The 17,554-nt window shown below is 40.6% G+C and overlaps 1 protein-coding gene across 7 annotated transcripts in view; it reads left to right on the plus strand.

Moving 5' to 3' along the window:
- The window catches only part of ZNF81 (zinc finger protein 81), a 125,644-nt gene that overhangs the window by 95,555 nt on the left and 12,535 nt on the right, over positions 1-17,554 (plus strand). For all 7 annotated transcript variants that reach the window (XM_021080390.1, XM_021080389.1, XM_021080394.1 and 4 more), the window contains one exon: positions 2,035-2,130. In XM_021080390.1, coding sequence (XP_020936049.1) covers positions 2,035-2,130 — 96 coding nt within the window. The remainder of the gene's footprint in view (positions 1-2,034; positions 2,131-17,554) is intronic.

A 17,554-nucleotide genomic window follows, 5' to 3' on the forward strand; every position in this document is an offset into this window, starting at 1 on the left:
TGCCGCAAGATGCAGCATAGGTCACAGATGCGGCTCAGATCAGGAGCCTGCATTTGCTGTGGCTGTGGTGTAGGCCGGCAGCTGCAGGTCCTATTCGACCCCTAGCCCAGGAACTTTTAATATGCTGCACGTGTGGGCCTAAATAAAATAAAATAATTTTTCTTTTTTTAATTAAAATATAGTCGATTCACAGTGTTGTGTTAATTTCTGCAGTAGGGCATAGTGACCCAGTCATACATATATATACATTCTCTTTCTCATACTATCTTCCATCATGTTCTGCCATCCTTGTTTAAATTCTGATTTCTCCCTTTTGGAATGGGTGTATCTATCCTATGCCTGTCCCACTATTGTAATTTGGAAGCAGGTAACTTGTCTGCCTTCACAGGTTTACATGAGAGGAATTTTGTCCCAAAATGACTCATACTCAACTCTCACCCATAAGATTTGGATGATTTAGATGATGAGATTTGAGACTTTGAGTTGATGTTTGTTTTTTTGTTTTTGTTTTTTTTTCCCCTTTTTACGGCTGCACCTGAAGCATATGGAAGTCCCAGGCTAGAGACTGAATTAGAGCTGCAGCTGCCAGCCTACGCCACAGCCACAGCCACAGCCACAGCCACAGCAGTGCAAGATCTGAGTCGCGTCTTCGACCTACACCAAAGCACATGGCGATGCTGGATCCTTAACTCATTGAGCAAGGCCAGGGATCAAACCCACATCCTCGCTATGTCGGGTTCTTAACCCACTTAGCCACAATGGGAACTCCCAAGTTGATGTTTAGATGAGATTTTAGACCTAAGAGTTGATTCTGGGATGATTAAGACTTTGGGGGATATTGGGAAGAGATTAGTGTATTTTACACATGGAAAGGACATGAATTTGGGGGGTTGGTCAGAGGGCAGGCTCTTATGGGTTGAAATTGTGTTCCCTCAAAAAAAAAAAAGATACGTGGATATCTTAGCCCCCAGTACCTCAGAATGTGGCCTTATTTGCAAGTAGTGTCTTTATATAGGTGATCAAGTTAAAATGGGGTCATTGGAGGCATGCCCTAATATGAGTGGTATCCGTATAAAAAAAGGGAAATTTGGGCATAGAAATAGGCACACATGGAGGGAAGACCATAAGAAGTTACACAGGGAGAAGCAGCCTTGAGACAGGATCAAAATGCATCTACAAGCCAAGGAACACCCAAGATTCGGGGCAAATGCCAGAAGTTAAATGATACAAGGAAGGATTCTCCCCTGCTAACACCTTGATTTCAGATTTCTATCCTCCAAAAATATGAAACGATACATTTTTATTATTTTAAGCCACCCAGTTTTCGGTACTTAGCTATAACAGCCTAGGGAATTACTGCAGAACCTCAGCGAGGCTGTTTCCATCCTCAGCTAACACCTTGATTTCAGATTTCTATCCTCCAAAAATATGAAATGATACATTTTTATTATTTTAAGCCACCCAGTTTTCGGTACTTAGCTATAACAGCCTAGGGAATTACTGCAGAACCTCAGCGAGGCTGTTTCCATCCTCAGCTGCTAGGGCTCTGGGGACATGTCAAGTGTGTGATGGCGTCATCCTTGATTGGTCTGAGATTCTCCAGTCCCTTCATCTTTGTGCTTGTTACTCTTTTCCCAATGAAATGTGGTGACTTTTCCAAAGACTACATGGGAAACAATAGAAGACAGAAACAGACTCACAGACTTTGAAAAACCATGTGGTGACCAAAGGGGACAGGTTGCGGGGGGGAGGATAGATTGGGGGTTTGGGATTGGCATGTGCACACTGAGGTATATGGAGTGATTGGCCAACGGGGACCTGCTATATAGCACAGGGACCTCTACCCAGTATTCTGTGATCATCTATGTGGGAAAAGAATCTGAGAGAGAATGGATATGTGTGTGTGTGTGACTGGGTCACTTTGTTGTACAGCAGAAATTATCACAGCCTTGTAAATTATACTTCAATAAAACTTAAAAAAATGAATGGAAAGCCATTAACTGGACCCTGTTTTCTATCATTTCCTGTTAACAGGGTATGAAATTCCCAAACCAGAGGTCATCTTGAAGTTGGAGCAAGGAGAGGAGCCTTGGATGTTGGAGAGAGATACCCCACATCGGCGCTGTTCAGGTGAGCAAGTGTGATTCAGGCAGAAGGGAGACCTGGAAATACTTGAGGCCAATATCTTTAAAGTGCCATGATTTCTACGCTTCTTGAAGGTTCAAAACTTTAGAAACTGCTTGAAATAGGTAACATTGGCCTCTCTGGTACCAAATTGTTCTCTCCCTTTATTCTCCTTACTGTTATCCCCTGTCTTCTTTGCTTGGCTTTCCTCCAAAAGAATTGCTCTAATACCTATACTCTGGGTCATATGCCAGGCTTCCTCACTACAGGTCTGGCTTTCTTGGTTATTCTGTTCCTTCCATCGCATTTTTATGCTTAAGGACTGAGACTAGTATGGGGCCTTAGATTCTTATTCTATACATTCAGGTTTCCATGGATTTTCCTTCTTTGGAGATCAGTTGGTTGCCTCAGTCCTATTCTCTCTGGTGCTCTTTCATCTTCTTCTCCCTCTGGTTTTCATCTTCTCACTCTAAGATACCAATAAACTGTCATCTACAACTAGCCTCACCTCCTTTTCTTTTTGTAGGTATTGCCTTCAGATTTCTTACTTCGCTCTACCTCCCTTATCTTCACACCTCTCTCCCATCTTCTGACTTTATGGTCACTGTCACCTAGCATTTTTTTTAAATCAACTTTATTTTTATTTATTTATTTTTGCTTTTTAGGGCCGTACCTGTGTCACATGGAGGTTCTCAGGCTAGGGCTCAAATCAGAGCTATGGCTGCCGGCCTACACCACAGCCACAGCAACACCAGATCCAAGCCGTGTCTGAGACCTACACTATAGCTCATAGCAATGCTGGATCCTTAAGCTGCTGAGGGAGGCCAGGGATTGAACCCACAACCTCATGGTTCCTAGTTGGATTCGTTTCTGCTGCACCACGATGGGAATTCCTAAATATCAGCTTTTTTAAGGTGTGATTTACATACCATAAAATGTATCCATTTTAAGAGTACAGTTTGGTGAATTTTGGCAAAGGTGCACACTTGTATAATCACCCCAATCATGATATATTACATTCCATCACACAAAAATGCACCTTTATGCTCTTTGTAGTTAATACCCACCACCACTTTGGCCCCAGGCCACCATTGAGATGCTTTTTGTCTTTATATATATTTATATATATATATATATCTCCAATATTTTGTTCCAGTCAGTTCCTTGCAATTTTTCTTTTCTTACTGGTACCTATCAAAGGACAAATGTTTTAATTTTGATGGAGTCTAATTTATCATCTTTTTAAAAAGTTTAATATTTTAGTACTTTTGTGGTCTAAGAAATCTTTGCCTACTACAAGGTCACAAAGATTTTCTCATATTTTCTTCTGTAAGTTTTACTATTTTAGCATTTTCAGTTTAGGTCTGCAATCCATTTTGTGTGTTTAATGTAAGGATTGATGTTCATTGTTTTCAATATAATATTCAGTTGTTCCAGAATCATTTGTGGAAGAGACTTTTTCCCCACTGAATTTCCTAAGGTAGGCACATTTATTAAAATCATTTGATTTTAATAAATGTGAACCTATTTCTGGACTCTCTCTTCTGTTCAATTGTCCTGTATGTCTTCCTGTTTTAAAATGAAATTATTCAGGTATGATGAGGCAAACAGATCCAGAGATAATTGCCAATGAAAATAATTTTTAACCTAGAGATTATCATATTAAGTAAGCCAGACAGAGACAGGCAGGTATCAGATATCATTTATATGTGGAATCTAATAAAAATGATACACAAGAACTCATTTGTAAAACAGAAGTAAACTCAAAGATTTTGAAATCAAATTTAGGATTACCAAAGCTAGAACCATGGGGCAGAGGGGAGGAATCTGTTGGGAGGATGGGATTAACGTATACACACTATTATATATAAAATAGATAACTAACAAGGACCTACTGTATAGTGAAGGGAGGTCTACTCAAGGTTTTTTTTTCTCTTTACAGCCACACCTGCAGCATATGGAAGCTCCCAGGCTAGGGGTCAAATTAGAGCCTCAGCTGCTAGTCTATGCCACAGCCACAGCAGTACCATATCCTATGCCTGCAGCTTGTGGCAATGCTGGATCATTCACCCACTGAGCAAGGCCAGGAATTGAACCCACAACCTCATAGACACTATGTCGGGTTCTTAAGCCACTGAGCCTCAATGTTCTTTAATAATGTATGGTGGGGGGGGAGAGAGTGGATATACGTATATGTATAACTGATTCACTTTGTTGTAAACATGACACTAAGACAGCACTGTAAATCAACTCTACCCCAATAAAAATTTTAAAAAGAAATACATATATTTTAAAAGGAATATAAAAAAGAAAATAGTTTGTAACTCCCAGTCCCAAGAGGAGGAGGCATTCCACACCACTCAGGGTCACACCAGGGAACACCAGGATCAATCAGGAGGTAGAGGTTGTAAGGGGAAAGCATGGGCAAGACCCTTGAGATTTTCAGGGGTAAGAATGGGTGACACAGAGTAAGCAGGTGGGGGAGGTTTAGAATTAGCTAGTTTGAGTAGTTTCAGTGGGCTCTGGGGTGTAAGGACTGTCCTTAGTTGCCAGGTATCTGGCCCTGAGGTGATTAGGGCAGGAGTCTAGTGGCTCAATCTGTGAGATCTTGATAAAGAGATAGTTGGTGGATATGGGCTCTGGATTGGTTGGTTTGCATATGAAAGGTATACTTACAAGGAAGTCATTTGCTGTCTCTAGGAAGAAAATAACTCGCCCTGAGAAGGGCAGTCTCTCCAGGATCCATCAGCAAGGCACCAGATGCCAGAGCATCAAGAATACATAAAATACTACCATATGACCCAGCAATCCCACTCTTGGGCATATATCCAGACAGAACTTGTCTTGAAAAATACACATTCACCTGTATGTTCATTGCAGCACTATTCACAACAACCAAGACATGGAAACAACCTAGATGTCCATCCACAGATGAATGGATTTAAGAAGACGGATTAAGGGAGTTCCTGTCGTGGCACAGTGGTTAACGAATCCGACTAGGAACCATGAGGTTGCGGGTTTGATCCCTGCCCTTGCTCAGTGGGTTAACGATCCGGCATTGCCGTGAGCTATGGTGTAGGTTGCAGATGCAGCTTGGATCCCGAGTTGCTGTGGCTCTGATGTAGGCTGGCAGCTACAACTCCGATTAGACCCCTAGCCTGGGAACCTCCATATGCCACGGGAGTGGCCCAAGAAATGGCAAAAAGACAAAAAAAAAAAAAAAAGAAGATGGATTAAGATATGTACACAATGGAATACTACTCAGCCATAAAAAAGAACCAAATAATCCCGTTTGAAGCAACATGAATAGAACTAGAGACTCTCATAGTAAGTGAAGTAAGTCAGAAAGAGAAAGACAAATACCGTATGATAGCATTTATATCTGGAATCCTATATAGGGCACAAATGAACCTTTCAACAGAAAAGGAACTCAAGGACTTGGAGAATAGACTTGTGATTGCCAAGGAGGAGGGGGAGGGAATGGGATGGCCTGGGAGTTTGGGGTTAATAGGTGCAAACTGTTGCATTTGGAGTGGATAATCAATGAGATCCTGCTGTATAGCACTGGGAACTATGTCTAGTCACTTATGATAGAACATGATGGAGGATAGGGTGAGAAAAAGAATATATACATGTATGACTGGCTCACTTTGCTGTACAGTAGAAATTGACAGAACACTGTAAATCAACTATAATGGAAAAATAAAAATCATATAAAAATAAAATTACATATCCCAATTAAAAAAAATTACACAAAATAAGAAAATATAGTTAATACACTGTCCTTTTGGCAAACCCATAATTTTTTACAATAGCTTTTATAGTGAGCCTCAAAATCAGGTAGGGTAATTTCTCCAACTTGCCTTTATTCTAAAAATGACTTTGGGAGTTCCCGTCGTGGTGCAGTGGTTAACGAATCCGACTAGGAACCATGAGGTTGCGGGTTCGGTCCCTGCCCTTGCTCAGTGGGTTAACGATCCGGCGTTGCCGTGAGCTGTGGTGTAGGTTGCAGACACGGCTCGGATCCTGCGTTGCTGTGGCTCTGGCGTAGGCCAGCGGCTCCAGCTCCGATTCGACCCCTAGCCTGGGAACCTCCATATGCCGCGGGAGCGGCCCAAGAAATAGCAACAACAACAACAACAAAAGACAAAAAAAAAGACAAAAAAAAAAATGACTTTGGCTCTCCTAGGTCATTTGCATATCATATACATTTTATAATTACAGTTTGTAATTTAAAAAAATTGTAATTATAAAACTGTAATTATAAAATGTATATGTTATGTGCTGTACAGTAGGATCTCATTGCTTATCCACTCCAAATGCAACAGTTTGCATCTATTAACCCTAGACTCCCAGTCCATCCTGCTCCCTCCCCCTCCCCCTTGGCAACCACAAGTCTGTTCTGCAAGTCCATGAGTTTCTTTTCTGTGGAAAGGTTCATTTGTGCCATATATTAGATTCTAGATATAAGTGATATCATATAGTAATTGTCTTTCTCCTGACTTCACTTAGTATGAGAGTCTCTAGTTCCATCCATGTTGCTGCAAATGGGAATATTTTGTTCTTTTTATGGCTGAGTAGTATTCCACTATGTATATGTACTACATATTCTTAATCCATTCATCTGTGGATGGACATTTGTTTCCATGTCTTGGCTGCAATGAACATACAGGTGCATGTTTCTTTTTCAAGGAAGGTTTGTCTGTATATATGCCCAAGAGTGGGATTGCTGGGTCATATGGTAGTTCTATGTATAGTTCTCTAAGGTACCTCCATAGTGTTCTCCATAGTGGTTGTACCAGCTTACATTCCCACCAACAGTGTAGGAGGGTTCCCTTTTCTCCACAACCCCTCCAGCACTTGTTATTTGTGGACTTCTTAATGATGGCCATTCTGCCTGGTGAGAGGTGGTACCTCATAGTAGTTTTGATTTGCATTTCTCTAATAATCAGGGATGTTGAGCATTTTTTCATGTGCTTGTTGGCCATCTGTATATCTTCCTTGGAGAAATGTCTATTCAGGTCTTTTGCCCATTTTTCAACTAGGATGTTGGTTTTTTTGCTGTTGAGTTGTATAAGTTGTTTGTATATTTTAGAGATTAAGCCCTTGTCAGTGGCATCATTTGAAACTATTTTCTCCCATTCTGTAAGTTGTCTTTTTGTTTTCTTTTTGGTTTCCCTTGCTGTGTAAAAGCTTGTCAGTTTGATTAGGTTCCATTGGTTTATTTTTGCTTTTATTTCTTTTGCTTTAGGAGACTATCTTGAGGTGTTTTTTAATTTCCTTTTTGATTTCCTCATTGACCCATTGGTTTTTCAGTAGCATGTTCTTTAGTCTCCATATTGTCAATTTTTCATCATTTCTTTTCCTGTGGTTGATTTCTAGTTTCATGCCATTGTGGTCAGAGAAGATACTTGAAATAATTTTCTGTACTCTTAAAATTTTTGAGGTTAGTTTTGTGCCCCAGTATGTGTTCAATCCTTGAGAATGTTCCATGTGCCCTTGAGAAGAATGTATATTCTGATTTTTTTGGTTATAATGTCCTGGAAATGTCAATGAAGTCGAACTTTTCTACATTGTCATTTAGGATCTCTGTTGCCTTATTGAATTCCTATCTAGAGGATCTGTCCATTGATATGAGTGGGGTGTTAAAGTCTCCTACTATGATTATATTCCCATCAATTTCTCCTTTTATATGTCTCTTCGTATTTGTTCTCTGTATCTGGGTGCTCCTTTATTAGGGGCATATATATTGATGATTGTATTATCCTCTTCTTGAAAGGATCCTTTTATCATTAAATAGTGTCCTTCTTTGTCTTTCCTTTTTTTCTTTTTTTTTCTTTTTAGGGCCACACCTGCAGCATATGGAAGGTCCCAGGCTAGGGATCTAATCAGAGCTACAGCTGCTGACCTGCACCACAGCCACAACAATACCTGATCCAAGCTGCATCTGCAACCTACACTGCAGCTCACAGTAATGGCGGATCCCCAACCCACCAAGTGAGGCCAGGGATTGAACCCACATCCTCATGGATCCTAGTCGGGATAGTTAACTGCTGAGCCACGATGGGAACTCCTTCTTTATCTTTCTTTATGGCCATCATTTTAATGTTTATTTTATTTGATATGAGTATTGCAACTTCTGCCTTCCCGTCTTGTCCATCAGCATGAAATATCTTTTCCCATCCCCCCACTTTTAATCATAGGTGTCCTTTGTCCTAAGGTGAGTCTCTTGTAGACAGCATCTTGTAGGCTTTTGCTTTTTTATCCAATCTGCCACTCTGTGTCCTTTGATTGGAGCATTCAGTCCATTGACCTTTAAGGTGATTATTGATAGATATGTATTTATTGCCATTTTAAACCTTGTTTTCCAGTTGATTGTATGTTTCTCCTTTGTTCCTTTCTTTTTGTGGTTGGATGCTTTACATTTATTTTATGCTTGTTTTATACTTTTCTTCTTAGTTTTTGCTAATGTATTGTTTGGTTTTGATTTGTGGTTGCCCTTTTTTTAAGTTTGTTAACCCATTCTGTATCTGTTTGCTTTAGCCTGATAGTCATATAGGCTTAAACACTTTATTTAAAAAAAGAGTCTAGATTTTCTTACTTTCCTTCCCAACATTCTATGATTTTGAAATCCTTTTTTTAACATCTTCATGTTTATCCTTTTGTTATTCCTTGTGTTTATCATCACTTTTACAGTAGATTTTTCCCCCTTTTAGATCTGTATACTGGCTTATTTAAGTGATTGTTTTCCAATTGTGATTACCTCCATCCTATTTCTTCTTACTTCTTTTTTATTTAGAGAAGCCTTTTCAGTAGTTCTTTTAGAATGGGTTTAGTATTGCTGTACTCTCTTAGCTTTTGTTTGTTGGAGAAATTCTTTATTTCTCCTTCTATTTTAAATGATATCCTTGCTGCAGATATTCTAGGCTGCAAATTTTTCCCTTTTAGAACTTTGAATATGTCTTGCCACTCTCTTCTGGTGTGTAGTGTTTCTGTAGAGAAATCAGCTGATAGGCTTATGGGGGTTCCCTTATAATTAACACTTTGTGTTTCTCTTGCAGCCTTTAGAATCGTCTCTTTATCTTTAAAGTTTGCCATTTTTATTATAATATGTCTTGGCGTGGGCCTGTTTGGATTCAGCTTGTTTTTGGCCCTCTGTGCTTCCTGTATCTTGAGATCTGTTTTCTTTAGATTTGGAAAGTTTTCAGCCGTAATTTCTTCAAATATATTTTCAATCCCCTTTTCTTTTTCTTCTCCTTCTGGAATTCCTATTATGCATAGATTGGGCTGCTGTATATTATCCCATAGGTCTCCTATATTGCTTTCATGTTTTTCATTTGGTTTTCTGTCTGCTGTCCTGACTGGGTGATTTCCATCATTCTGTCTTCCATGTCACTAATTCATTCCTCTGCATTATTCATTGTACTCTTTAGTGCCTTTAGCTCAGTTTGTGTCTCTGCAGATGAATTTTCTAATTTTTCTTGGTTCCTCCTTATATTTTCTAGTTCCTTTCTAAAGTAATATGTATTACTGTTTTTATCTGCTCTTAATTCCTTCATATTCACCCTTAATTCCTTCAGTATTTTCACCATCTCCCTTTTAAACTCAGTGTCTGTTAGACTGCAGAGGTCTGTTTCATTGTTTGCAGCTTTAGGTGAATTCTCCTGTTCTTTTAACTGGGAATGGTTCCTGAGCTTCTTTATCTTGCTTATAGTTTTCTCTTTGAATTTAGGGAAACCAAACTGTAGTTTTGCAGGGCTACTTCTATGCAAGAGTGCCCCTGTGTGTTTTGTGGGGGGTTACTATTTATTTTTGGTGTGGGAGTTTGGATATTTGCTGTCTCTTTCTTCGTTGTGAACATGGTGCTATCCCCAGGGTGCTGACTGTGTTTCCAGGGAGAAGGAGACAATGGGTAGAGCTAGTAGTCAGTGCCTGGTTGTTTGGTTCTTGTCAGTAGCAAGGACCTGCAGGGATGTGGTGCAGGCTACTCCTAGTTGCAGGGCCCAGGGAAGTGGTAATGAGCCTTCAGCAGATGAAGAAGGTGCCCAGAGCATTTGACAGTGGCAGCAGCAGGGTGTGTGAGTTCCCAGGGGAGTGAGAGCAACAACTGGTGGTGTTCAGTCACAGTGCCCTCCTCTGTAGTGCCCTCCTCTGTGGTGCCCTCTGAGGGAATTGGGGCTGCAAGTGGTGCCTGTTCACAGACCCCGTAGTGGTGGCAGGTTATGCCCACCTCTGGAGTCAGAGATAACTGTCATGGTTTGCCCCTGCCACCTGTAGACCATACAAAAGCACCCCATCCCACTTAGCCCATGCAGGAGGTGCTGCACAGGCTGCTCCTAGTTGCAGGGTCCTGGGAAGTGACAGTGGTCAGGCATTGTGGGCACTGCCCAGAGCGTTTGGCAGTGGCAGCAGCAGGGTGGGTGTATTCCTAAGGGAGCAAGAGCAACAACAGGTGTTGCTCAGTTGCAGTGTCCTCTTTTTTGCCAACCTCTGAGGTAAATGGGGCCGCAGGTGGAGCCTGTTCACAGAACCTAGTGGTGGCAGGCCATGCCTCCCTCTGGTTTCTGAGATGACTGCTGTGGTTTGTGCCTTCTGCCTATAGATCATGTAAGAGGCGCCATATCATGCTTAGCCCCCCACTGCCCTTAGCTCATACAAGAGGTGCCCAGCCACCCATAGCCCACAGAAGTTCCTGATCTCCCGTAGCCTGAGCAAATGGCCTCTCCCCACCCAAAGCCTGCACCAGAGGCTCCCTACCTTCTGAGAACCCACATATGCACAGGAAGATTCCTATGGCGGTCTGGCCCCGCCCCCCATTCACGCCCACCACAACAGTGGTGCCTTGCTTCTCCTGTGGGCCCAGACCTCCTCTTGGGTTTCCTTGGCTGTGGTTTTCCACTCCCCAGCCCATGGCACACCACTCCTTAGCCCCTTAGGCTATCTCCACACAGCCAATCCTAGTCTTCTCCCCGGAACTGACATCTGGAGCCCGAATCTCAGCGCCCAGTCCCTGCCTGAGTGTGTCAGGCTGTAGTGTCCAGGGAAGTGGTGCAGATGATCTGAGCATCTCTCACTCTGCTTTGCCCTTCTCAGTCCAGCTGTTGCACTTTTCTCGGCGACTTTGAGGTCCCTCTGTCTTAACTGATCTTTCGTCAGTTAGGTGTCTTCCCAGGGTTCGGGTTCCTTTTCTCCTTCACAGCTCCCTCTCAAGAATGCTGGTCCCGTCCTGATTCTTTTTCTCTCTCTCTCTTTTTTCTTTTTTTCTTTTGTTCTATCCACTTACATCAAACGTTTCTTGCCCTTTTGGGGGGTTTAAGTTCTTCTGCCAGCGCTCAGTAGATGTTCTGTGCGAATCGTTCTACATGTAGATGTGTTTTTTTGATGTGTTCGTGGGAGAAGGTGAGCACAATGTCTTACTCCTCCGCCATCTTGATCCTCAGCTGCTTTTATTTTTATGTAAATTTATTATTGATTTTCAAATGTTGAATTGACTTTGCATTTTTGAGGTAAATACTAGTTGATTATGATTTATTACTCTTACTATATATTGTTGGATTCTATTTACTAATATTTTTAAAATATTTGCATTTTTCATGAGTGATACTGCTTTGAAGTTTTTTCTTTATTTGCAGTATCTTTGTCAGGTTTTGGTATTAGAGTTATGCTGGATACACAAAAAAGTAATGAGCTGTGAAGTGTTCTCTCTCTATTATCTGAAATAGTTTGTGTAAGACTGCTATTTCTTTTTTTACTGTTTCATAGAATTCACCAGTGAAACCATTAGGCCTGGAATTTTCTTGATGAGAAAGTTGCAGTAATAAATTCAGTTTCTTTAATACACATATGGCTGTTCAGATTGTCAGATGTAATAAGTTGTATTTTTTAAGGAATTTGTCTATTTCCTTTATGTTGTCTAACCTGTTGTCTGAGAAAAGAATATATTTGACTGTTGATGAGTATTTTGTAATATATATATATATATATATGCATACATATATATGTCACATATATTTAAATCAAGTTGGTTGTGTGTTGTCAAGATCTGTTGCTTTATTGAATTGTATTCTACTTGTTCAATTATTTGTAATTATAGGGGGCAAAAACCGACAAGGAGATTTTGAAGTTTATATAGACATGTAAAGGACCTAGAAGAGCCAGTCTTGAGAAAGACGAAAAAGCACGATTTATACTATCTAATGTTCACATTTACTATAAAGCTATAGTAATCCAGACAGTGTTGTATTACTCTAAGGACGAACAAATATATAAATGGAACAAAAGAGAGACCAAAAAAGACCCACACATATTTGGACAATTAAGTTTTTAAAAAACTTATATTGATTTACAATGTTGTGTTAATTTCTGCTGCATAGCAAAGTTATATGTGTATGTGTGTGTGTGTATGTATATGTGTGTATATATAGTGCATATTCTTTTCCCTTATGGTTTATCACAGGATATTGAATATAGTTCCCTGTGTTATACAATAGGACCTTATTGTTTATCCGGTCTATGTATAATAGCCTCTGCTAATCTCAAACTCCCAATCCTTCCCTCCCCCCAACACCCTCCCCCTTGGAAACTACAAGTCTATTCTCCATGTCTGTGAGTTTGTTTTTGTTTTGTAGATATGTTGATTTGTGTTGTATTTTAGACTCCACATATAGGTGATGTCATATGGTGTATTTGTCTTTCTCTTTCTGACTTGCTTTGCTTAATATGATAATCTCTAGGTCCATCCATGTTTCTGAAAATGGTGTTTTTTCATTCTTTTCAATGGCTGAGTAACATTCCATTTTGTGTGTGTGTGTGTGTTTGTGTATCACATCTTCTTTTTCCATTCATCTGTTGATGGACATTTAGATTGTTTCCATGTCTTGGCAATTGTAAATAGTGCTGCTGTGAACACTGGGGTGCATGTGTCCTTTTTTTTTTTTTTTTTTGTCTTTTTTGCTATTTCTTGGGCCGCTACCGCGGCATATGGAGGTTCCCAGGCTAGGGGTCTAATCAGAGCTATAGCTGCCAGCCTATGCCAGGGCCACAGCAACGCAGGATCCGAGCCGAGTCTGCAACCTACACCACAGCTCACGGCAACACCGGATCGTTAACCCACTGAGCAAGGGCAGGGACCGAACCCGCAACCTCATGGTTCCTAGTCGGATTTGTTAACCACTGAGCCACGATGGGAACTCCATGTGTCTTTTTTAATTAGAGTTTTCTCTGGATATATGCCCAGGAGTGGGATTGCTGGATCATCTGGTAGTTCTATATTCAGTTTTCTGAGGTACCTCCATACTGTTCTCCATAGTGGCTGCACCAGTTTACATTCCCACCAATAGTGTAGGAGGGTTCCCTTTTCTCCACACTCTCTCCAGTGTTTGTTATTTGTAGACTTTTTAATGATGGTCATTCTGACCAGTGAACACAAGCTTTTTATTTGTATTCTGATGACTTCCATATTGACATCACTGGTTGCTATATAATAACTGGGCTTCAGTGGCACACTTATCTGCATATTAGGCAATTCCCATAGAATATTTTACTTTATTCACCCTTACTTAGTATGTGAGGAACTCACATCATCATTGTCCAAATTAGGAATCCTCAAAATTCCAAATTTTGTCAGATTCTGCTGTATCTTGTTTCTTCCATCTTAGTTATCTTCTCCTACTAATTACTCTGCAATTCCTTTTTTTTTCTTTTTAAAACAATACTATCAGGAGTTCCCATTGTGCCTCAGTGGAAAGTAATCTGACTAGTATCCTTAAGGATGTGGGTTCGATCCCTGGCCTTGTTTAGTGGATTAAGGATCCAGTGTTGTCCTGAGCTGTGGTGTAGGTTCCAGCTCGGATTTGGTGTTGCTATGGCTGTGGCATAGGCTGGCAGCTGCAGCTCTGATTCAACCCCTAGCCTGGGAACCTCCATGTGCCATGTGTGCAGCCCTAAAAAAAGACAAAAAAGAAAAGAAAAGGAAAGAGAATACTGTTTATATTTCCTCTCATCTTAAATCCTAGTAGCATCACCCAAAAGCAAGTCTATATTTTCTTCTGCTTGGATTATTCTGCTCCTAATATTTGCAGATTCCATTATTGTTTCTGGTTCATCTTAAATTCCACCAAAATATTTTACTACCTGGGACACTGCATTTATTTTTACCATCAGCTTTATGAAGTAAACTTACAATTATTCCACATGTCCAGTAGCTCATCTCAGTGCCACTTACAACATGGCCATTTATTTCCAGTCAAAGTTGTATCTGTGCAATTTCCTTAATTCATGTTTCCCTCAAATTTTTACCTTGTCTTTAATACCTACCAAGGGAGTTCCCATTGTGGCTCAGTGGTAGTGAATCTAACTAGTATTCATGAGGATGCTGGTTCAATCCCTGGTGTCGCTCAGTGGGTTAAGTATCTGGCATTGGCGTGAACTGTGGTGTGGGTCACAGATGTGGCTCATATCCCGTGTTGCTGTGGCTGTGGCATAGACCAGCATCTGCAGCTCTGATTTTTTTTTTTTTGGTCTTTTTGCTATTTCTTTGGGCCGCTCCAGAGGCATATGGAGGTTCCCAGGCTAGGGGTCGAATCAGAGCTGTAGCCACTAGCCTACGCCAGAGCCACAGCAACTCGGGATCCGAGCCGCGTCTGCAACCTACACCACAGCTCACGGCAACGCCGGATCGTTAACCCACTGAGCAAGGGCAGGGACCGAACCCGCAACCTCATGGTTCCTAGTTGGATTCGTTAACCACTGCGCCACGGCGGGAACTCCTGCAGCTCTGATTTTACCCCAGCCTGGGGACTTCCATATGCTGCAATTACAACCCCCCTCCTAAAAAAAAGCTTTAATACCTGTCAAATATGAAGTTTGTCTCTCCATCTAGGTTCTTTATTGTTTTGTGCTCTGCCTATCCAGGCAGTAGACACTTTTACTTTGTTTCATTTGGATTATCATCTAGTCCATGAAATGACCCTTACCTACTCCAAAGTTATTGCTCTTCCCATTTCTGTTCCCCCCTCCCTCAGATGCTTATGCCCATCATAATTTTGAAAGTCCCTGAAAATAAGAACCTGTATCTTATTTTCACTATTCAAATGTGAAGCACAAAGAAAATGCCAGTATTAAATAATCAAATTTGTGGGGAATAAGTATATAAGTTTTTGCTCTATTTCAGGGGGAATTTTTAAAATTCTGCTGAGAGGAATTCAACGGAACGTTAATTGTAATTGGAAAGTACTGTGTGTGTATGTTATTCCCATCCTCCCAATTCTTCTCCCCCCCCACCCCGCCATGGTTTCCCCTGTGGTAACCATAAGATTTCTTTTGAAATCTGTGAGTTTGTTTCTGTTTTATAAGTTCTTCTGTATCATTTTTATTTGATTCCACATATAAGTGATATTATATGATGTTTGTCTTTGTCTGACTTACTTCACTCAGTATGATAATATCTAAGTCCATCCATGTTTCTGCAAATGGCATTATTTCATTCTTTTTTATGGCTGAATAATATTCCGCAGTACATTTTTAAACGGCACAAAAGAAGATGCTAAGCAGGCTAAATGGAAGAAGAGGATATGAACATGTCCTTTTATTTGGGAATAAACCTGACTTTTGTGAGGCTTTTTTTTTTTTTTTGAGTGGCAAAGAGAACGACAGCTTGAATGCGCAGCTCTTTCTAGACCCATGACTCACCATTTGTATATTGTTCATTGAATCTATGGGCTCAGGAAAGTATAGAGAAGCTTTTTATTGCAGGAGAAAAAATTTTACAATGAATAGTGGTGCTGGTGTTCTAAATATTGTCCAGTACAGCAAGGGTTTAGTTTTATTTTTAAGTTATACTTTTTATACATATTTCAGTGTTAAATAAAGTGAAAAGCAAAACCACTGTTAAAACCAAGCCTAGGAATCCAGGGCTTAACAGCTACCAAATAAATTAAAGCCAAATGTGTGAGAATAAAATGCAATTTAATAAGAGGGAGTTCCTGTCATGGCACAGTGGTTAACGAATCCAAGTAGGAACCGTGAGGTTGCAGGTTCGATCCTTGGCCTCGCTCAGTGGGCTAAGGATCAAGTGTTGCTGTGAGCTGTGGTGTAGGTCACAGACGCGGCTTGGATCTGGCGTTGCTGTGGCTCTGGCTTAGGCCAGCAGTAACAGCTCCAGTTAGACCTGGGATCCTCCATATGCCACAGGTGTAGCCCTATAAAAAGACCCTCCCCCCCAAAAAAAAGAATAAGGGGATAAAGAGTTCTCATTGTGGCTCAGTGGGTTCCATGAGAATGGGAGTTCAATCCCTGGCCTCACTCAGCAGTTAAAGATCCAGCATTGCCACAAGCTGTAGCGTAAGTTGCAGATGCAGCTAGGGTCTGGTGTTGCTGCACCTGTGGTGTAGACTGGCAGCTGCAGCTTCAGTTTGACCCCAAGCTTGGGAACTTCCATATGCCACAGGTGCAGCCCTGAAAAAAAAAAAAGAATAAGAGGAGATTTTGTATGGGACATGTGTGTCCAGAGTACAGTATCAAACTAACATGGGAAAACTGGATTTCATGACTCAGAGCATTATTAGTATCTAAAAGCTCTTACTGATGAGATAGGATATAATTTTTCCATTTTAACATTTTTATTGTGAATGTAATATGTCTCATGCACTATAATGGTAATGGAAACACTGGTGATTCCCACTCTGGGCAAGAATTGCGTATTAATTGTGTTAAAGCTAATTCACAGTTATAAAGAGATCATTAGATACAGCGACTTAAATATAAAATTTTGTTTCTCTCTTATATACAGTCTCTAATATCACAGGCCATTGGAAAACCTAGTTGTTCATACTTATTCATGAATGCAATTTCCTTCCAATACCCAACTCCACCATCACTTGGATTCTTTGTAGCATCTGCATGTTTGAATCTGTGTTGCTGCCAAGTCCAGGTTTTAGTAGGCAAGAAGGTAGAAGAGGCTATAGAGAAACCATGCCTACTGTTTCAATGCTCTGGTTTGAAAGCAGCACCCATCATTTTCTCTCACATTCCATTGAGAACATTGTCACATGGCCACACTAATTTTCAAAGGAGGCTGAGAAATGTTATATGACTGGGCAGCCGTATGCCTGGATACTACCCTCTTAATGCAAAAGAATGGTGAAACAGATTCTGGTAGACAGCTTTCAGACTACCATAGATGGCTTGTCATATCTCTGATTTTGTATATCTTGTCAAATATATATAATTTTAGTTCCAAGGAAACCATTAGACCTGGATGGAGGGTTGGAGTAGAGACATCCAGTTATTGTTTGTATAGGTCAAGGTGGCTATGACCACAATATTTTTCTTATCAGCCTGAATAAATCAGTGTTTTCTGTTTTATTCAGATATAATTGACATAAAGCATTGTATTAGTTTAAGATGTACCACATAATGACTTGACCTATAT

Source organism: Sus scrofa, chromosome X, assembly GCF_000003025.6.
Source record: "Sus scrofa isolate TJ Tabasco breed Duroc chromosome X, Sscrofa11.1, whole genome shotgun sequence".
NCBI lineage: Eukaryota > Metazoa > Chordata > Mammalia > Artiodactyla > Suidae > Sus > Sus scrofa.